Source organism: Zootoca vivipara, chromosome 2 (genome assembly GCF_965207765.1).
Source record: "Zootoca vivipara chromosome 2, rZooViv2.hap1.1, whole genome shotgun sequence".
Classification (NCBI taxonomy): domain Eukaryota; kingdom Metazoa; phylum Chordata; class Lepidosauria; order Squamata; family Lacertidae; genus Zootoca; species Zootoca vivipara.
Genome location: NC_142584.1, coordinates 56,533,171 through 56,555,715, shown reverse-complemented (window position 1 = coordinate 56,555,715; position 22,545 = coordinate 56,533,171). Strand labels below are relative to the sequence as shown.

General features: G+C 41.3%; 1 protein-coding gene across 1 annotated transcript in view; it reads left to right on the top strand.

Moving 5' to 3' along the window:
* TRPC7 (transient receptor potential cation channel subfamily C member 7) overlaps positions 1–22,545 on the top strand; it is a 96,078-nt gene that overhangs the window by 50,147 nt on the left and 23,386 nt on the right. The window contains exons 3-5 of the mRNA XM_060271662.2: positions 9,068–9,232; positions 14,349–14,565; positions 18,639–18,872. Of these exons, the coding sequence (XP_060127645.1) occupies positions 9,068–9,232; positions 14,349–14,565; positions 18,639–18,872 (616 nt within the window). The remainder of the gene's footprint in view (positions 1–9,067; positions 9,233–14,348; positions 14,566–18,638; positions 18,873–22,545) is intronic.

The window sequence follows — 22,545 nt, the reverse complement described above, 5'->3', positions numbered from 1 at the left end:
CTTCCAGAAACCAATTACACCCATGCTTCGGGTTAAGTACGCTTCAGGTTGAGTACTCCGAGGACCCGTCTGGAACGGATTAATCCACTTTCCATTACTTTCAATGGGGAAGTTCGCTTCAGTTTATGAACGCTTCAGTTTATGAACAGACTTCCGGAACCAATTGTGTTCATAAACCGAGGTACCACTGTAAGCCATTAACAGCCTCTTTTCACATTTTCTTGATGTCAGTTTCTAGGAAAGGGAAATAGCTAAATAAAGTAATTATTCGAAGATCCTATAGTTAATACTTCTCAGTTTTGCAACAGGTTACTGGCTCATTCTTTAAAAAGGAGAAAACAATGGGGAAAGGGGTTGACTCCCAGAGCCTAAATTTGTATTAGACTTTTCAGTCCCTTCTGATTTTACTCCAGTCTAGTAAACCGCCAACCTTTGTTTTGTGAAGAAAATGTATTTCATTGAATTTTAATAAACATAGATCTGACGAAAATCCCTTCTCACTTTCCATTTCATAGTAGTTTCTGCCTTAGCTGTTCCTACATACTACTAGTGTTAAAGTAGATTAAAATATATGATGAATTATAACAGAACCAGTCTTTGAGTACCATGCTGCCAAATGCAATCAATTATTTCTCTATTACAATAATTATTGGAACATGCGGCATGTTGAGAATAGCTTGTACTCTCAAATTCAGTTAGCAATGACTAGGGGCCTCCAATTTAATGAAGCCCTGCAACTATAAATAGATGTGCCTATTCTACTGTGATTCACTGCATTTGTTGGTATGCTTACCATTCATGTCAGTTAATAAGTACCTACTTGCCTGGGTTTGGCCACATTTCTTTTTGGTCCTCTGCTCTCAGTGCTCTAGCAGCGGGGAAGGGAAGAAGGGTTTATTGGGATGAATGAGTTTCAGGCAGATGGGAGGAGGTTTCCATCCACAAAATCAAAAGGCTTTCACATTTGACAGGGCAAAGGTCTCAGTTTCAATTTCTCCTGGTTTATCATTCTCCCAAACTTTTCAACACCAGTTTGAAGCTTTGTTTTGCTGTTTTTAAAAAGCCGTCATGGAAATTTGTCAGCATTTGGATGCAAACTTCTCCTAATTTACACATTTTTAGATGCCATTTCACCTAATACACACATTTTTGCAAAGCAATTTCCCCAGATAATAATGCATTTTTGTGTGTTGTTTTCACTGATATGTTTATTGGTGTGTGTGTGTTTTTGAACACAATGCCCTGGTCTATGCATTTGTGTACATATTACTTGGCTAGAGAAGTGCATTGCAGAATATGGAGAAGTGTGAATTTCAAAGGAGGGCAGCCTTTTGGTTCACAAATTGTTTCAGAAAGTATGATTAGGTGGGATCACCTACCTAAGTGTGAACAGAATTGAATTTATCATTTATCCGTACCCAGCACACCCCAAACCAGCTGCAGAACTCCCCCAGTCCCGAAGCTGGCATAGTTAATTCACCCTTCTCACCACCATTGATAGGAAGCAAATTAAGAATTTTTTTTGGGGGGGGGGGGAGAGAGACTTGAAATAAAATAAATAATCAAATGTGCTCCACTTGTTTTTATTACTATTATTAACCACTTTCAATTCCACCCTGGTAATTGCCACCTGCCTGGAAATAATAATAATAATAATAATAATAATAATAATAATAATAATAATAATAATACTTTATTTATACCCCACCCATCTGGGTGGGTTTCCCCAGCCACTTTGGGCAGCTTTCAACAGAAAAATACAATACAATAATCTACTAAACATTAAAAGCCTCCCTAAACAGGGCTGCCTTCAGATGTCTCCTAAAAATCTGGTAGCTGTTTTTCTCTCTAACATCTGATGGGAGGGTGTTCCACAGGGCGGGCACCACTACTGAGAAGGCCCTCTGTCTGAATTAATTTTAAGATGTATTTTAATTAATTGATGTCTGTTTTTATGCTTATTGTGTTGTTTTTATTATGTTAGCCGCTCTGAGCCCGGCCTTAGCCAGGGAGGGCGGGATACAAATAAAAATTTATTATTATTATTATTGTTGTTGTTGTTGTTGTTGTTGTTGTTGTTGTTGTAAGTCACTTTGGGTTTCACTTTTGGGGAGGAAAAATCGCTCAGTATTATTATTACTATTAATTCAAAAACATTTGAAGGCCCAAATGTTGCCCACACCTGCCATATTCCAGCGCAGGTAGTATAGTATAATATTTTGCTGCTAAGTCAGCTGTCAGTGAGTCTGTTATCTGGATGCTACCTTTATCAGACAGTCACAGTTATGTCCAGGTTGAGAGATAATCATTCCTTTGAAATCAGTGCCTAAACCTCTATTGATTTTTATGGCACTCAATCATATACCCACAAGAGTCTATAATCATTTGAAACCTCGCACCATAAATGCTACTGTTTTATTTTTCTACCAATGTACAATAAATTCACTGCAATAAATTCACAAGTTAGATTTGCTGTTGTTCTCTAGTGTTCAGTGTCTTTTTCTCCCCCTGAGATATCATTTATATAGAGATGTGTCATACTCTCCCTGGGGCTTGTGTCTCTGAACACTTTTTCCTTTAAAAAATAATAATATATATTTCCTCTTGAAGAGCCTTAATCTCCTTTTGCTTTCTCACAAAATACAATGAACTATGTTAATAACATTTTCTTTATCTCTCCTTTTCATTATCTTTATCTTTAATCATGTCGAAAGATTATTAGCAGTCAGTCACATTATATGTGGTGCAGAGATGGAGTCACTCTGGGGTAAAATGTGCAAACTGAAGAAGCTTTATCTCTTCTAATAAAAAATCCTTTGTGAAGCTGCGGTGGATTTGTCATTAGGAAACCATGCTTTGATACCAGGCAATTTCATTTGCGTTCAACTAGATTGGAGAATGATCCCAACTTTATGGAAGAAAGAATTAAGAAGTATATACCTTCTGAATGTCAGGAAAAATTATATCCCCTGGGCTCATGTATCTCGTATGTTATGCATATCACTGGACAAGTGATCCTGTCATTTATTTCTGAGAGAATCTGTGAACAGTTTAACGGCTTGGTGTTATGAGGGGAGAACTTGACATTATCAGGGCATAATTGTGGTTCCATTTGCAGAAGTAACAAAATCAGGGAGCAAACCTCTTGGGGAGCACTGAGGGAAATGCTGCCCCTCAAGGCCACTTCTGCCTTGCCCCACATCCAACTGAAGAGCAGGGGCAGTCTTTCCAGTTATGTGACATTTGAGTAAACCACAGAGCCTAGAGCTTGCCGATCAGAAGGTCGGTGGTTCAAACCCCCACGACAGGGTGAGCTCCCGTTGTTCGTTCCCAGCTCCTGCCAACCTAGCAGTTCGAAAGCACGTCAAAGTGCAAGTAGATAAATAGATACCACTATGGTGGTAAACGGCATTTCCATGCACTGCTCTGGTTCACCAGAAGCAGCTTAGTCATGCTGGTCACATGACCTGGAAGCTGTATGCCGGCTCCCTCGGCCAGTAAAGCAAGATGAGCGCCGCAACCCCAGAGTCGTCTGTGACTGGACCTAACGGTCAGGGGTCCCTTTACCTTTACCTGGAGCATCAAGCGCCATGAGTGGTAGAGACAGACTGAAATGTTTCATTGGTGGTTACAACAACCACCGGAGGCAATTGCCTCCAGAAGTTTGTCTGTTAGAATGAGAGTAGCAGAGAGCAGTCCCTCTCTATTGGCCTGTGATGGGTGGGCAGGTTTTACATGAAAAGTTTTTTTCTGCTATGGTGGCTCTCAATATTTTTTGCTTGTTGTTTAGTCGTTTAGTTGTGTCCGACTCTTCGTGACCCCATGGACCAGAGCACGCCAGGCACTCCTGTCTTCCACTGCCTCCCGCAGTTTGGTCAAACTCATGTTCGTAGCTTCGAGAACACTGTCCAACCATCTCGCCCTCTGCCGTCCCCTTCTCCTTGTGCCCTCAATCTTTCCCAACATCAGGGTCTTTTCCAGGGAGTCTTCTCTTCTCATGAGGTGGCCAAAGTATTGGAGCCTCAGCTTCAGGATCTGTCATTCCAGTGAGCACTCAGGGCTGATTTCCTTCAGAATGGATAGGTTTGATCTTCTTGCAGTCCATGGGACTCTCAAGAGTCTCCTCCAGCACCATAATTCAAAAGCATCAATTCTTCAGCGATCAACCTTTTTTATGGTCCAGCTCTCACTTCCATGCATCACTACTGGGGAAACCATAGCTTTAACTATACGGACCTTTGTCGGCAAGGTGATGTCGCTGCTTTTTAAGATGCTGTCTAGGTTTGTCACTGCTTTTCTCCCAAGAAGCAGGTGTCTTCTAATTTCGTGACTGCTGTCACCATCTGTAGTGATCATGCAACCCAAGATAGTAAAATCTCTCACTGTCTCCATTTCTTCCCCTTCTATTTTCCAGGAGGTGATGGGACCAGTGGCCATGATCTTAGTTTTTTTGATATTGAGCTTTAGACCATATTTTGTGCTCTCCTCTTTCACCCTCATTAAAAGGTTCTTTAATTCCTCCTCACTTTCTGCCATCAAGGTTGTGTCATCTGCATATCTGAAGCTGTTGATATTTCTTCTGGCAATCTTAATTCCGGCTTGGGATTCATCCAGTCCAGCCTTTCACATGATGAATTCTGCATATAAGTTAAATAAGCAGGGAGACAATATACAGCCTTGTCATACTCCTTTCCCAATTTTGAAACAATCAGTTATTCCATATCTAGTTCTAACTGTAGCTTCTTGTCCCACATAGAGATTTGCTACCGTTGCATTAATTAGGGTGTGCCTGATTCTTCTCCTACATTCTGCTAGTGTTTAGGGTGGACTTGTCCCCATTAACAACATTGACTGGTGGAGTTATATAAATGGTGTGTGTGTTTGTGTGTGTGCCACAGAGAGAGAGAGAGAGAGAGAGAGAGAGAGAGAGAGAGAGAGAGAGAGATCCCCTCGCTTATTGATTTAATATTATTGAATTTGACATAGAACTATTTTTTCCTGTGCATTGACTATGCAGCTCTATTAGCTGATTGCAGCATTTTTATTGTTTGTATTGCTTGGGTGCTTTTTCATAATATTGTGTTTGTATGATGCTGTTAGTTAGCCTGGGCTTACTTTTTGAGGGAAAACCCAGAATTTTACAGCTTAAAAACATTAACAGAGATGATGGTGACCTAGGCTCACTGCCTGCAAGGTATGGAGTCTAAAAGAGAGGTGATTTGCAGTCAGATTTGCAGACAGAATCAGCCGACCAGGACAGGGTTAAGCACCACACTTACCTGTTGATTCTTCACTGTAGGTACCGGTACCCTCCAACCCCTACATCCTAGCTGGAAATCCTGTATTTCCTTCCTTGATTAAATAAGACACTCATATAGATTCCAGCTTCCTGCAAAGGAAATTGTATACCAGGTAATCAATAAATAACAGCACTAAAAAAATCAATAAATATTTCAATAACCATTTCCACTGGACCAAATGTGGTCCAATTCCTGTGGGAAAGTACTAGCCCAGCTGATGGTTAGCTAGTCACCTAGCCTTATGCTGCTAGACAGCTTGTCCATTGCTCATGGAAGACTACTTACGATTAAGTAATCTCTTTCAACCCTATTACATAATAACTATTCTGTTGCATTGTTCTATATTGTTATATAGGTCATGCTCTGTTTTAATGACATTCACAGTTCTCCAGCTGTAGATATACACCCTCAGCCTGCTTTTGGAGCTCAAATTAGACAATATTTAATGATTCCTAAATGCGAGATGTCATATCCCCTCCAGGAGGAGCTTTAACATTTAAACTAATAAACAGTTCGTTTGCTTTGTTCAAAACATTTTGGACTCTAACTGCCTTTGGCATTGGTTTGATTAAATGCTGATTTAATTGTCTGCATTGTGCCTACAAGAAAAATGAAAAGCACGCAGAGGTTTTTATGATGGTTCTTCTTCCGGCAAAGAAAATGAGTTGTATCTGGTGCTGGACAAAAGAGGTACAGTTATGCGCACGCTGACATCAGCACCACACTCTGAAGTTCCAATGAAAATATTAGACAGAGAGATACTAGGGACCAATGCCAAGGGCTGGTCAACTGTGGTTTCAAGCTTCCCACTGTGCTCTCATTTGTCCCCTACTCTTGTCCCACCCAACCTATGTGTTAGGTAGAAAAACATAATCCAAAAGATACACTGCCGTAGGAACCCAAAGAGTAGACAGAGCTGCAAGTACACAACAACTGCTACATTCTCTGGGAAAATAAGGTGTATATATTTTACATGCCTGCAAAAAATAGGTGCTGGGGGATGTAGGAGGGAGTGTGTAGACTGTGCCCATTCATTTCTAGTTACAGTGGTCCCTTGGTTCTCAAACGCATTGGTTCTCAAACTGCTTGGAGCCCAAACACTACAAACCCAGAAGTAAGCGTTCCGTTTTGCGAACTTTTCTCGGAAGCCGTACGTGCTCCATTTTTAGTGTTACGCTTCTGTTTTGAGTGCCACACTTCCGTTTTGAATGTTACACTGAGGTCTGTCTGTTTTTGCTCCCTTTTTTGTGTTTTTGCTTTTGCAGCTCTTTTTTTGTGTGACTGCGTGGAACCCAGTTCTGCTACTGATTGATTGATTGATTGTGTGACTGTAGTACATTGTTTATTGCTTTCATTTTATGGATCAGTGGTCTGGTTAGATAGTAAAATTCATGTTAAATTGCTGTTTTAGGGGTTGTTTTTAAAAGTCTGGAACGGAACAATCGATTTTGCATCACTTTTTATGGGAAAGCATGCCTTGGTTTTGGGACGCTTTGGTTTTGGAACGGACTTCCAGAATGGATTAAGTTTGAGAACCAAGGTACCATGGTATTTACTTTGTAACCTGTTGGATATACCAGTTTCACCACAAACTGGTACAAATGGCATAGTGAAACCAGAGGGGCAACACACATGATGAACTGCTTTCTGTGAATGTCTCACTAAACTGGAGCAGCCTCTTATAATTTGATTTCAAGTGCCCCCAATGTAATTGTGTATTTGTGTCAATGAAGGCCATTTGTGTCAATGAGAGCCCTGTTCCTGCCTCTCTCCACCTGGCCCAGGGCGAGGCCTGACAAGCCTCATAAGGACAGGGATATTTTGGGGGAAGTTTTGTTGGGAGTTTTTGCTGTTGTTGCTGATATTACTGATGTTAACTTTTTTGTTGATTTATTTTTATGTGGAAACTGTTCAGTTTGGTTATGTAGTTTTTAATGTGTTTTATTTATTTTTATGACTACTTTGCTACATTTGTAATTATGTAAATCTTTTCATATTGTAAGCCGCCTTGAGCATTGTTTTAACTGTGGAAAGGTGGCGTACAAATAAAATGACGATGACAACCATGATTATGTTCTGACAATGATGCAATATTCTTTCTACCACAGCATTGTAGACTTTCGCAAGCTTCTGAGAAGGCAGCATTATGAGCTCAGAATAAAAACAATAGACCTCTGTCCATCTTTTACTAGATATTCTCCAAGTCCTCCTTATTGAAAGCCCCGGAACTGGTCCCATAAGGACAAGGTTCTAGGCATGCCAGTAGTAACCATAGAAAGGCAGGACTCTAGACACCTTTCAACCCTTCAAATTCTGGTCACATCCTGCAGCTCTATTAGCAAAATTTGTGAGCTATTTTGGGACTTCCATGCTAATGAATCTGTGCATTCTCTGCTTACAGGCTATGTTGCTCTTTTGAGTTGATTACTGGTAGAAATTAAGAGGAGGAAGAAGAGCAGTAGTAGTGTTTTGGTTTATTACCTGCCTATAACCCTGGGATCCCAGCATGGGTTACAACTTAGAATGACTTAAAATCACAAAAATATGGTGGGTAAAGAGACTTGCATTCAGCTTTACCTGAAAAGTGTATAATGAAGATGCCAGATGCAGAAAGTGCATCTCTTATAATACCAGACTACGGAGCCATCAATAAAATTGAAAGTGGATTCGGGAAACAAAAAAGGAAAGGCATTCATAACTAATGAAATTTCTGAATTTTACTACAGCGATATGGAGTGATGGCCATTAGTCATCTAGATGCTTTTCAACAAAGCTTTCTAAGATAACTTCCTTGACATTAGCATTCACACCAGACTTCTTCCGCGAAGCACTACAAGAGATGTTTTAGTGTGTTTTGAAAGCTGAACACAGCAGGATTGCAGCTGAAAATACAGTCATAAAGGGAATACTTTAGTACTTGTGTTTTTTTGGACTGTGGCTTTTTGAACGGTGAATATATCCTGAGATGGCAATTTAAACTGTTGCTATTGACACTGATCACTTTTGGATATAAGAGAAGAATCTGCAGAGATAGTGGAGGTGCTTACAAGTCATTGTAGATGCTGCATATGTTCCAAATGGATTATTGCCAACAGGTTGGGTTTTTTTAAAAAATAACTCGTTGGATTTTCTGCAAAAAGGGTTTATCAGAATTAAATTGGGGGAGTGGAGGTAACTGGCAATTTGTTGCTAACAATGCTATGTGGATGCTGCAAAAAACTTGTATGGATGAAGAATACTGTTCCACAATAAACTCCAGTCTGGGAGTACCCTAGATTTAAACTTTTGGAACAAGCAATGTTTTGTCTGATAAGACATACCCTGTTTCTCATATTTTAAGACATACCCATAAAATAAGCCATAGCAGGATTTTTAAGCATTCAAGGAATATAAGCCATACCCCGAAAATAAGACATAGTGATAGGCGCAGCAGCAATGCCGGCCGCGGCAGGAGGAGGAGGAAAAAAATAAGACATCCCTTGAAAATAAGCCATAGTGTGTTTTTTTTGAGGAAAAAATAAATATAAGACGTGTCTTATAATATGAGAAACACGGTAGGTGATGAGTGTTAAATGAATGGGCCTAATCTCTCAGTTTTCCAGGGATTTGTTCTCTGCCTTTGCTACAAGCTTTGAATGTTTAAAAAGGGCTCTGTTTCTCTGTATATTTACAGCTTTGTCACCCCTGTGGTCAGGGGACTCATCCTGCTTTCTTGCTCAGCTCTTATATTCTTCAGGCGATGCTTACATTCATTTTTCCTCTTGCAGTTTGTTGCCCATCCCAACTGTCAGCAGCAGTTGCTCACCATGTGGTATGAAAACCTCTCAGGCTTACGCCAGCAGTCCATGGCTGTGAAATTCTTGGCTGTTTTTGGAGTCTCCATCGGCCTTCCATTCCTTGCCATAGCATACTGGATCGCTCCCTGCAGCAAGGTACAGATTGGTTAAGGTGCATGTTTGTTTATCATTATTTACACACTGTTCCTGTGGGGCTCGATGCCAGTGCAGATGCTTAACTAAGACCACAAACAAATATTGACATTGCAATTGCAAGAGGGCTAGAAGGAAGTCTCAGGGGTTTCCTGTGGGGTGACAGAGGGATAGGAAGAAACCAGCCAGCCAGCTCCAAAATTGTTTTGAAATTTGTTCCCCAAAGTGTTAGAGATGAGAAGGAGAAGAACACTATTTAGAGACAGGTGGGGAAAGCACAAATGAAAATAGGAAATAAGGGATGGCATAATGCCAATTTTACTAGTTATTAGGGGTCATGTGTGAATGCAATTTTAGAAGGATCAGCTAAGAAACCTTGCTTCTGCTGTTACTACAGGCATATCCCCTTAGGCTGGGTAGCCGAACAAATAGTTGACTGCAGGTTTCGTATCTCTCCCTTAGGCCTAATTACTGCTATCAACCCAAGCTGCCACATGCAGTACATTTAGCAGAACTGTCACATGAGGAAGGTGACACTGTAAGGCACTGAAGGTAACATGGTGCCCTCCAGATGTTACTGGAATACAGCTCGCATGATCCCTGATCATGAGGTTAATGGGAGCAGTGGCAGACTTTTGGGGCATACCTGCCAAGTTCCTGCCGGAAAAATAAGGGATCAGACTGGAAGTAGCACTGCCGCCATTTTGGAACTGGGCGGAGCATGCTCAGAAGCGACTTTTGATGCTGCTCTGCCCAGTTCCAAAATGGCCGCCACGCCAGAAGTCGCACTGCAGCCATTTTGAAATTGGGCAGAGCAGCATCAAAAGTCGCTTCTGAGCATGCTCCGCCCAGTTCCAAAATGGCCACCACACCAGAATAAACCGGGGGGAAACAAAAAAATCCGTTTTTTCAGCTGAGAACAGCTGGAAAAATGGGGTTTTTCCCCGGAATACGGGAGACTTGGCAGCTATGCTTTGGGGTCTTGAAATTCAATGTGCCTCCATCCCTTGTGCCTCTCGCACTCTGTTCTACAGCATTGTTTTGGTGCCTCCTGCAGGGCAGCGCCCAGCGGTGCCCTAAAACCGCCTCTGATGGGAGTTAGAGCCAGACTGCATCTGGAAGGCAACATTTTGGGTGTCGTAATCACACAGGCATAGTTTGCATTTAACAAAATGGAAAAAAAAACAGAAACAAAAATCAGGCAGTAACTGAAACCTGCTAACCCACTCATGCCCAAGCACCAGCTGAACAGACATGAGTTAGAGAGATCTCCAAAATATTAGGTTTTGGAAAAGGGATAAGCGTTGATATGATTCTGAAGGTCTGAGGTTCTGCATTATTTATCTTTCTACAAATTATATTTTTATGAAGTTTTGAAAGCTGTCATTCCAAGGACGATTTCTACAGCTTTCATAAGACTAACAAAGAAAATAAAATATTGATGCAGCCCTGATAGAACATGGATTTTTTTGACATCACTGGAGAAGAGCAGTTATATTAAAAAGAGTTTCTATGCCATCTTATGTCAGTGACAATGCATGCAATACTTTGATTGTGTAAGGTACACCTGGGTCTCTGCTGGTTTAGGCTGCAATCCAGTGTCTACTTACCTACAATTCCCACTGAAGTCAATGGGCATTCTGAGTAGACATGTGTCAGATTCCACAAATCCAGAGATGTGCTGCTTCTGCATATAGCTGCTTAGACAAATGGGTCAATGTTATCCCCACCACCACCACCACATACACACACACAAAAAGTCATTAGGGCAAAGTAGCAGTTCTTCCCTATATTGTTGTAGGTAGATACTGCAGAACAAATGTTATGAACTAAGAAGCCAGAGTACCTTGGCTAGAATAAATTCTAATCACTGGATTGACTTTTCACAATTAGTGTTCACACTGCAAGTATCATCACCATACCCTCTCAATACTAAAGCCAAGTGGTCCCATGCCTATCATTTTGGAAGTGAAATATTCAAAAAAATAAGGTAGCGGACTCCGCACACTAAGGGCACACCCCAGGTATATGAAAGTGCATTCATTTGTAAATTAAATGTTGTTTTTTTAAAAAAATGTCCAATAAAGAGCTTGACAGTGCCATCCAGAGCCTAAAGTAGGCATAGGCAAACTTGGCCCTCCAGATGTTTTGGGACTACAACTCCCATCATCCCTAGCTAACAGGACCAGTGGTCAGGGGTGGTGGGAATTGTAGTTCCAAAATATCTGGAGGGCCGAGTTTGCCTATGCCTGACAGCCTCTAAGCTACAGAATGTTAAGGGTTATAATTTGGGAGCAAAGGAATATGGAGAAGCAGAAACAGCCTGCTTGAGCCCCCAACAACAGCTTGTAATATCTACAAAGTAGGTATTAGGACAGGGAGATGAGGTTAAAAAAGCAAAACTACTTTTCCTCCCCACACTAAATGGGGAAGTTTCAGTTGTGGCTACTAAAAGGGCACACACACACCCCTCACACCCTGATTATTATTTTTAAAAATATGAATAAAGCTGTCTCGCAACACTAAAATTTCCAATAACATAAAAACAAAACCACAAGATGCAGTAAACCACTGTCAAAATAAAAATAGTTAAGATAGGACCTGAAAAGTCTAGAAAGCTGAAAACTGTAAAACCAAAACCAAAACAAAGCACCATAGTTATACCCATTCAAGAAAGATTATTCAACCAAAGGCCTCCTTAGTCTTAATTTAAACAGGTGCCTAAAGGCAGATAACGTCGGGGCTTGGTAAATCTCAGTGAGGTGTTTTACATTTTACAAGTTGTGTGCTGTAGGGAGAAAGGGATGTATGTTATACCATGTTTCTTCGAAAATAAGTCACCGTCTTATATTTATTTTTCCTCAAAACAACAACACCACTATGGCTTATTTTCCGGGGATGTCTTATTTTTTTCCTCCTCCTCCTGCCGCAGGTGGCATTGCTGCTGCGCCTATCACTATGTCTTATTTTCGGGGTATGGCTTATATTCCTTGAATGCTTAAAAATCTTACTATGGCTAATTTTATTACTACATCTTAAAATAGGGGAAGCAGGGTAGTTTGGGGGTTCCTTCAGGCTTTTCACGGCCAGCAGTGTTGAAATGAGAGGAAAGGTGTTTTTTAAAATATTAACCAGCCTATACGTAATATAAAATTCTCAAAAACTTTCCTCAGGACAGTATTTTCTGTACTCAATATGAGAATATCGATCCATAGGTGTTTGGACCTTTATGCAAAAATGTGCTTCCAATTATATCAACATTTTGTGAATTTGCTATGTTAGTCTTGTGGAAGCTAAGTTTCAGGTCTGGCAAAAGTATCTGTGTGTGCTTTAAGCTTTAAAAGAGATGTTCTGGCTTCAAAGAATCCTTTGTTTATATGATTAAAGTGAATATAGAAGCACTTTGGAAATATTGGCATAAAGATAACAGATTTTGATCTTACATTTGGAGAAAACCATTTAAGACTTTATGATGTCCCCTAGGTTTTTCAGAAGTGTGACAAGTTTGTAAATTTGTTTGTAGTCTTTTATTTCTTTCTCTCTTTCTTCTTCTTTTTAAAAGATAATATTTCTCTCTTGAACAATTACATTGTTGTAAGGGTTATTGGCAAAGTTGAAACTTTAAAATGTTGAAACTTCATAGTGAAAATTTGTTACAATATGGTGGAGTGGGCAAGGACCAAAGTAGATAAAACAGCTATGGATCAATTTGTTTTATCCTAGATATACCCCACTCACATACAAAGAGAGAGATAGGAGGCCAGCAAAAAGGGACACTTGGGTGAGGACTATAAGATCCTCTCATTTGTCCATGGCTTAGTAACCTGCAATTTCTCTCCCCAAGGAAGCTGCCTTATATGAAGCCAGACCATTAGTCCATGTAGCTCAGTACTGTCCAGACTGACTGTCAGTGATTCTCCAGGGTTTCAGGCAGGTTTCTCTCCCATCTCTACCTGGATATGCCAGGGATTGATGCTGGGACCTTCTGTGTGCAAGGCAGATGTTCTACCTCTGAGTTATGACCCTTCCTTCCTTTTCCCATGTGACCTCACTTCTAATATTAAAGTTTCACTGAGGAGGAAAATGTGCAGGGACATTTGTACCTGTTGAGAAATACAGAAGAGACAGTAGGAGGAATTAGCCACCCCAGTCCATCCACTGTTTTTGCTCTTAAAATCAAACCCACCCTTCTCACACTTCCCTTTCCACATGATATGGGCAGAACACAAGGATTGTTGATCACATATGTAGTGTTTAGGGATGAAGCTTCTGGCATTATTGCACAATTAATACTGTTTGTTTGATAGGTTTTTTAATCCAGCTTTTTAGGGTGTTCACCTAAAGCAATTTCATTGGTTCGTCACCCAGGTGGGAGATGTGCATGAAACAAATGCATGTGTGTCCATTTTAGGCACACTGATGCCATATTGTTTTAGCATTTTTGTTGGACTTTTCAGTGTACTGAATACGTTAACATTCTTTCTTTTGTTAGATTCAGGGCTTCTAATATATACTTTTAATAGGGTTGCCACACATTTGTGACTTCCTGGACATATCCAGAATCCAGCTGTCTTTAGCAGTGTCTGGGCAGAAATCGGAAAAGATTTCTGGGGGGGGAATGTCCAGGGGAAAATGTCCAGACGTATGGCAGCCCATGGCAACAGTGCCATTTTTGACACTTTTAAAAATAAAAATAGCTAAAAAATGGCAAATAAATTGCTACTTTGCCCCCCCCCCAAAAAGCTAAAAACAACCCAACAACTTTGCAAAAAAACAAAAAAACTCACATGTTCACCTTTTGAAATATGGCAACCCTACTTTTAGGTCCCAGGAGGTAATGACTTATAAGTACAACTTCTGGGCGACCCTTATTTTGGAAATTTCACATGTACACGTGTGTAGGTACTATCAGCAGGACTGTGTTAGAATACCTGCAAGTAAAGTATTTGTGTTTCAAATCCATTACTTAGAAGTAGATGCCACAGAAATCTATGCCTTGCTCTTAAATAACGCCTTCAGGCATTGAAATTGTGACATGTAAACCTAAAGAAAGTCTTGCTTTTCATATGTTATAAATGTTGTAGTCGACTTCATGGCTTTGTATGTCCTTTGTCTTCAGCTGGGACAGACACTCCGGAGCCCCTTCATGAAGTTTGTGGCGCACGCCGTTTCTTTCACCATTTTCCTTGGACTCTTAGTAGTGAATGCCTCAGACCGATTTGAAGGAGTCAAACTGCTTCCCAATGAAACTGCCATGGATCATCCCAAACAAATATTTAGAGTAAAAACAACACAGTTCTCATGGACAGAAATGCTCATCATGAAATGGGTTCTAGGTAAGTGGAAATGCTATCACCTATTGTTCTCGTAGGTCAAGGGGACCCAGACCGGTGGAGGTGAAGAGCAGAGAGAAAAGTCAGGGCCAAAAGCTGGAGCTCAGAGATGCTTCTGAGAGGGGCCTTTTCTGTGGAATCTTTCATCCCCTGACAGTAACATTACATCAGAGATACCTAAGTAGTGTCCTGCAGATGTTGTCGAGCTACAGCTACCACTCTTTTTGACCATTGGCCTAATGGGAGCTAATGGGAGTTTGGCTAATGGGATTTGGAGGCCAACAGCATCTAGGAGGGGTACAGATTCCCCACCCTTGGTGTTTAAAAAAAGACTATTGCCAACAGGAATTACGAGGAAGGCATGAAGAACCAGTGGTGAGGCTGTTGGCTAAAGAAGTGAATTGGTATCTGCCCTGTCTGTGTATCCATGTGAAGATTTTGGTACCCCGCTCATAATCAGAGAAATCTTTATCACTCCTGCTCCAGACGCTCTGGAATAATGATGTTGGATTTATTCACTTATTTATTTTTATCCGACTTTCTAGAAGAGCTTTGTTTGATTTTCTCATTTAAAACGCTTCTAGGAAGTTATACCATTCTGTTTAATAGCTTGCCAATTCTGATACAGCTTTATGAATGTTTTCGAGGGCTGATAACAAACAGTGTAGCTGAGCTCAGTTGCATTTGTTTTGAGCAGTGCTTGAAGTCCTATGGGGGAGAAAACATTTGCCTACATGATTGACTGCCCTCTCTCTTGCTATCCATTGGTAAGCAAATTATCTTGGAACTCAAACACTAAGACTGTCTCTACTTTTTCCAAACAGCCTTGGTGGTCTTGTATAATACACCTGATCTTTCCAAGCCAAATTGTGCCAATGCATGGATCTTATAATTCCCCAGTGAATTATATGGCAGTCTGAGAAAATCAGTAAGATCATAGCAGATAGCACTGACATGAGAGAACAAAGTTTACATGGGAGAAACAATGCACAAAGCCCCCCCACCCAGCCAGCTGCTTTACTGGGTGCTGTTTCACTTTCTTAGGCTGGAGGTCAACCCACTTGTGGTTTGATGTGGTATTTTTTATAAATAAATACCAGGTGTGATATGGAGAAGCCCAAACTGGATTAGGTCCACTGTGTATTGGCAGGAAGTGTAGCTCTTTGCCCCTGCAATGGACCCAACCAGAATCCACCCTCCTAAAAATTATTATTATTATTATTATTATTATTATTATTATTATTATTATTATTAACCCCCCCCAATCCGGCTGGGTTTCCCCAGCCACTCTGGGTGGCTCCCAACAGAATATTAAAAACACAATAAAACATCAAACATAAAAAACTTCCCCAAACAGGGCTGCCTTCAGATATCTTCTAATAGTCAGGTAGTTGTTTATTTCCTTGACATCTGAGGGGAGGGCGTACCACAGGGCAGGCGCCACTACTGAGAAGGCCCTGTGCCTGGTTCCCTGTGCCTGGTTCCCTGTGACAGTGAGGGAACCACCAGAAGGCCCTCGGCGCTGGACCTCAGTGTCCAGGTTGAACAATGGGGGTGGAGATGCTCCTTCAGGTATACTGGGCCGAGGCTGTTTATACGCCTGCTGTTAGCAATGAGAGAAAAGGTCCCATTGGGAATAGCAAGTGCTGGGTACCTCCTTAGGAAGATAGGAATTAGCTTCATACTTAGTCAGACCATGTAGCTCAGTTTTATGCACACAGACTAGCAGTGGCTCTGCAGAATTTAAAATCTGGGTTTCTCTCAGAGCTCCCTGGCAATGCTGGGGATTGAACCTGCTCTACTACTCTGCTCTGCTGCGTGGCTACTAACCACAATGACTCTGTTTCCCCTCTACTGTTGGAGGCAGCATGCTTCTGAATCCCAGCTCCTGGAAACTGCAGGAAGAAAGGGCTGCAGCGCTCAGGACCTGCTTGCATACCTGAATCGAATTTCTACATCTGCTGCACTGTACCTGACATGGCAGCAGGTGGGCCCGTGTTTTCCCCTGGGTTGCCCCAGGTTGAAATGGTTCTGTGAAACCAAGGAACCCACCCTTGCAGAGGTGCTCCAAATTCTGCCTTGAAGATTGGAGCTGAGTTCTATTTGTCAAAAGCCAATACCGTCCTTCAGGCAATGGAATCTCCTGGCTCTAAGCCTGCTCATTTACAGTGCAAATAAAGATATGCAATCTTTGTGCATCCCAAATGAAAGTGCGTTAAACAACAGTTGTGTGGGATATTAGATTTGGGAAAGTGAATAAGCGACAAGCTGTAAAAAATTCATGAATGACAGTATGAATTTTTTTTTAAAAAAAAATCATATTAAAATGCCTCCCAGAAGATCTGTATTTTGAAAAAGGAATGCTTTTTTAGGTAACAGGTGCATGACAAGTGAAGAAAATTCAGGTTATTTGTTTGTCCTTTCTGCCCACCCCAATATATATTCCATTTTCTCTACTGTTCTCTGAGAAGAACTGCCCACAACCTGTGCAAGCTCTCTCTGCAGCCTAGATAAAGAATATAACATTTTATATCTTGCTACAGGTTTTTTTCTGGTTTCCTCCCAATTATTTTCTCAATTACATCAAAAATGAAACCGCACTCAGTCAGGATGATGATATTTGGAATTAAGCAGAGTGAACTGAATTTCAATGAAAAAAACTGCATTTGATGTGAAAACTGGTATTGGGACATTAACAATTCTTCTTAGCTGAGTTTTGGGTGGAAAATAATGAATTACTACAGTTCCTATAGGTGATCAAGCTGCAAGATTTGATATTGGTGTAGCATAGTGGCTATGAGCCATCTTTTGCCCCACACTTTCTAATCACAGGTCCACACTTTAAAGCTCCATGTCTGAGCACTTCGTCTTTTTTTTTTACCTGCCTCATTCCTCAGGAAAACCCATGCTTTGACCCAAAATCAGAATAAACAGCAATCTGGGTTTTCAGAGGATTGCCAGTTACTCTGACTCAGCAGTATAGATAATAATAATAATAATAATAATAATAATAATAATAATAATAATAATAATTTATTATCTATACCCCGCCCATCTGGCTGGGTTTCCCCAGCCACTCTGGGCGGCTTCCAACAGAAGAATGAAATAAAATAATCTATTAAACATTAAAAGCCTTCCTTAATAGGGCTGCCTTCAGATGTCTTCTAAAAGTCTGGTAGTTGTTTTGCTCTTTGACATCTGTTGGGAGGGAGTTCCACAGGGCAGGCGCCACCACCGAGAAGGCCCTCTGCCTAGTTCCCTGCAACTTGGCTTCTTGCAATGAGGGAACCGCCAGAAGGCCCTCGGTGCTGGACCTCAGTGTCCGGGCAGAATGATGGAGGTGGAGACGCTCCTTCAGGTCTTTTGTGGGGGAAATGCCATGTCCAAAACAACAACCCAAGTGCTCAGACATGGCATTTTAAAGCATGGACCTATGCCTAGAAATGTGGCACAAAAGGAAGTCTGAGTGAGGTCCTTGGTTTGAATTTTTCCTCTGCCATGAACTCACTAGGTGGCCTTAGGCCAGCCACCACCACTTAACTTAGCATTGCCATACGTCCAGATTTTCCTGGACCTGTCCAGGATTCCAGTGATGGAATTAGCATCTGGGGAGAATTTGGGGAAATCGGCAAATGTCTGGATTTTACTTCTTGAAATATGGCAACCCTAATTTAACTTCTCTTACAGGGTTATTGTGGGGATTTCAGCTATAAAATGTACGTAAAGTGCTTTGAGCACTTGACAGAACTATTGTTGATGATGATGATTGCGATTTATTATACTGAGAGTCAGTGAATATTGGGAAGGGCAGCTATAAGAGAACATAGATTGCTCTGGCCACTAGGCTTTTGCATTCCAGGAGGGACCACATTTTGTGTGGAGTTGGAGAAATGCTGCCTTTGCCATGTTGCTCAGAGGAGAGGGGCAGAGAGACAGTGTTTTTGCAAGTTTATTGCAATGTCTGCTGCCTGGGCATTGAGGGCATGACTGAGGATTTTGAGGGACACAACTTTGCCAATCTTGCTGATGACATGATGCCAAGTTTGTCTGCCCTCCCCTTCCCCCCCCCACCCCAGGTATGATATGGTCCGAATGCAAAGAAATCTGGGAAGAAGGCCCGCGGGAATACGTCATGCATCTTTGGAACCTGCTGGATTTTGGGATGCTGTCGATCTTTGTAGCTTCTTTCACTGCCAGATTCATGGCTTTTCTCAAAGCATCAGAAGCACAACAATACGTGGACCTGTATGTTCCCGTTGATGACCTCAATAACGTCACCCTTCCTCCTCAGGTTGCCTACTTCACATATGGTAAGAGAGGGTTGTTACTTAATATGTTTTTGTTGCTCCGGCTCAGGTTTTTACCAGAGGCAGAAGCAGCAAAGTTTTTTCTCCTGAACGTCAGGGGAATGTTTGCAAATTATTCATTAGATGTGTCCATTTGAGCCCGTTTGTTAAAACGACTAATACAGAATCAGACAAGTCTGCTCTAAAATGAAATTCTAGATTTGTATGGAGATCAAACTGAACGCAGTTGTATGAACAACTTCAAGGCCGCACAGGAGAAGAACCTCTGTATTGTCGAGGTTCACCAGACAAAAGGGAACCTACAGATGAAGGGATCTGCTTTGTGTTCCCAAAGAAAAAGAGGCCGAGTGAACGAGGCATTCACATCTTGATAATATATATGTACATTTAGCAGGTGAAACTCCTGGGGAAGCCATGGCATATGACTCACTGATAGGGTAGGACCCCTTAGTATTTCTCAAAGGGGGGAAAGGAAAAGAAACATTTGGCTAAAGTTATCACTGACTGCCAGCAGCTCCTTAGTAAAAGGGCACTAGGTTAAAACAAAAATATATCAAAGTTTTGTCTGGTCTGATGGCAGATGGCAATTTCCAGAATCAGGATTTACAAAACTAAAATCCCAATTCAAGGCACCGTTCCCACACTGTGAGCTTGTTGTCAAAATGTATTGAGACAGATTCCTCCAGATGAGGAAATACAAGTGAGGCCAAAACTGAATGATCAGTGGCCAACATGCATTTGGAAACCCAGCAGCATGTTGTAAAAGTGATGGTGGTGATTTGCAGGCAAAAGCATGCAGGTACAAAGAGGGGGTGCTTAACCTTATTTTTTTTTTCCTGCTTTCCAAGCTGTTTTCCCTGTCTGATATATCAAATATGCATGCAGAGCTTTCATGGGGGTGGGGGTGGGGAGAGCACCTGGGAGGTTGCAGGGGAAAGTGGAGAGTTAAGCACTACACCCCTCAGTCTTGCAAATTGTGTCTGTAGTGCCTCCTTAAATGTAAGGGGTGATTTGTGTGCAGGCGTCCCTGGGTTTTGCCTGATCTCAACCCCTATATTCCAATATACATCTTTGGAATGCACAGCAGAATCTGTTTGGGCCTCCATAATCCATTCTAGAGTTTTAGATTTTGATGCGTTAATGCATTTTTGTCATCAATTGTAGAAACAGGATTGTAGTTGTTTCAGGACCGGGTCACCCAAAGTAGACTGAAATGTTTTTCTTCTGTCACACAAAGTTGCCATAATTTTGAGCCATACATGTTCCGGGCTCTGTTGTTACAGTTGCCTGAAAAAGACCTGCAGAACAGGAAATAATATTCAGATGTGATGTGATACAATGTACTTTTATTGAATTTAGAAGAGCAACACTGATTTCTTATAACACCCACATGCAGAACACTTGGAAATAGTTTGCATTTCCCCTAAGAAAATTTGTCAGGATAAACTTTGCGCACATACATAGTAAAGCAGTCACTAAGCAGGGCATGCATATGGATTACATTACAGTATATTCTTTTTTTGACACTGCTAGACCATTTTACCTTTCTGCTATTACATATTGTGGGGTACGTGCTCCCTCTTGTGGAGCTACTGTGTAATCAGCGTTATTCCGAAGAACAAAGTGAACCAGCAAGAAAGGATTTTCCTGTAATGTGATTCACAAAATTCTACACAAAAATGGAAATACTAAAATATCAAACTAGTTACCATAAAAATAGAAATTCAGACAATTTGTGTGTGTGTGTGTGTGTGTGTGTGTGTGTGTGTGTGTGTGTGTGTGTGTTTGTAATAGTTCAGTCAGCCCCTTTGTTCTGAATAATCATAGTATTGGATGGCTGAGTTTCCTCATTTCTTTTTGTAAACATATTTGCTAAATTTAAGTGAAAGAAAATGACAACAGAAGCCTCTAAATACTACACTAGATTAAGAAAAAATTAAGTAAAGGAAAAAGATAATATAAATTGGAATGTGGTGGTACCTCGAGTTACAAAAGCCTCAGGTTATAAACGCTTCAGGTTGAAAACTCTGCTAACCTGGAAGAGTTACCTCGAGTTGAGAACTTTGCCCCAAATCATGTGCCGGTGGTGCAGCAGCAGGAGGAGGCCCCATTAGCAAAAGCGTGCCTCTAGTTAAGAACAGTTTCAGGTTAAGAACGGACCTCCGGAATGAATTAAGTTCGTAACTAGAGGTACCACTGTAAGTTATAGGGGGAATGTCATCTGCAATGTTTTTTTCATTCTGGTAGCTGATAAAAAGAGCCCATCCTTTCTCTCTGTTTCTAACCTCGTGGCTGATCTGCTGTGATTTCCCTGTATCCCTGATCTAGGGCCATCCCTACCATTAGGCAGTGTGAGGTGATGGATTCATGTGGCAGATGTTGGGAGCAATGGCGGCAGCACCTTGACTGTTCTTCCTGATCTCCGCCGCTCCTGCCACCTAGTCCTCAGTGTTACGAGAGTAGAGATATATAGTTTCCCCCCTCCCCCCAAAAAACTCTTAACCTTCTGCCTCAGGTGTGATGGAGGACACTATCCCATTGGCAGTGTTGGAGTAAGATTCTGTTGCCAGTAAATCTGTAGAATGGGGCGGGGAGTACCATCTTGTCCTTTGCCTCAATCAGCAAGGTGTCTTGGGCCAGCCCAGGCCGGCCCTGATAGTGCACATTTGTCACAGTCTTAACTGCCATTGGCATGTCTGCTATAGAGAGTACTGAGTTAGACAGACTAGTGGTCTGACTTGATATCAGATGTCAAAGAGATAAAGAACTACCTGACATTTAGAAGACATCTGAAGGCAGCCCTGTTCAAGGAAGATTTTAATGTGTGACATTTTAATGTATTTAAATTTTTTGTTGGAAGCCGCCCAGAGTGGCTGGGGAAACCCAGCCAGATGGGTGGGGTACAAATAATAAAATATTATTATTATTATTATTATTATTATTATTATTATTATTATTATTATTACTGCAAGGCAATATCCTGTGTTCTTATACATACTTTTAGACATCTTCTAAGATTATGGTCTAGATTATGGTGTTGTGACACAGCCAGTTGAGGCTGCAACTTGATCTTCTGAAGTGTGATACTAGTTGTTAATAATAATAGTAATAATAATAATAATAATGTTTTTATTATTTGTACTCGGCCCCTGTGACAGGGTTGCTGCAGCCACTCTGGGCAACTTCCAACAAAACATAAAAACACAATGAGACATTAAGCATTAAAAACTTCCCTATACAGTGGTACCTCGGGTTACAGATGCTTCAGGTTACAGACTCCGCTAACCCAGAAGTAGTACCTCGGGTTAAGAACTTTACCTCAGGATGAGAACAGAAATCATGTGGTGGCGGCGTGAGGCCCCATTAGCTAAAGTGGTACCTCAGGTTAAGAACAGTTTCAGGTTAAGAATGGACCTCCAGAACGAATTAAGTTCTTAACCCGAGGTACCACTGTAGAGGGTGGCCTTCAGAAGTCTTCTAGTTTAATGGTTATTCTTTAGTGTGCCTCTGCTTTGGCCGAAGCCCACGGTTTTGTTCTGGAAATCTTGCAGATGAACTACTGCAGTAATGAAAGGTAATAGAAGAAACTGGGAGGGTAAAGTGAAGTGGGTAAGAAGGGAAGACAGTAGTAGCTAGGAAATCCAAAGGAAACCCCTGGTGAAAGAAAGCATATCTT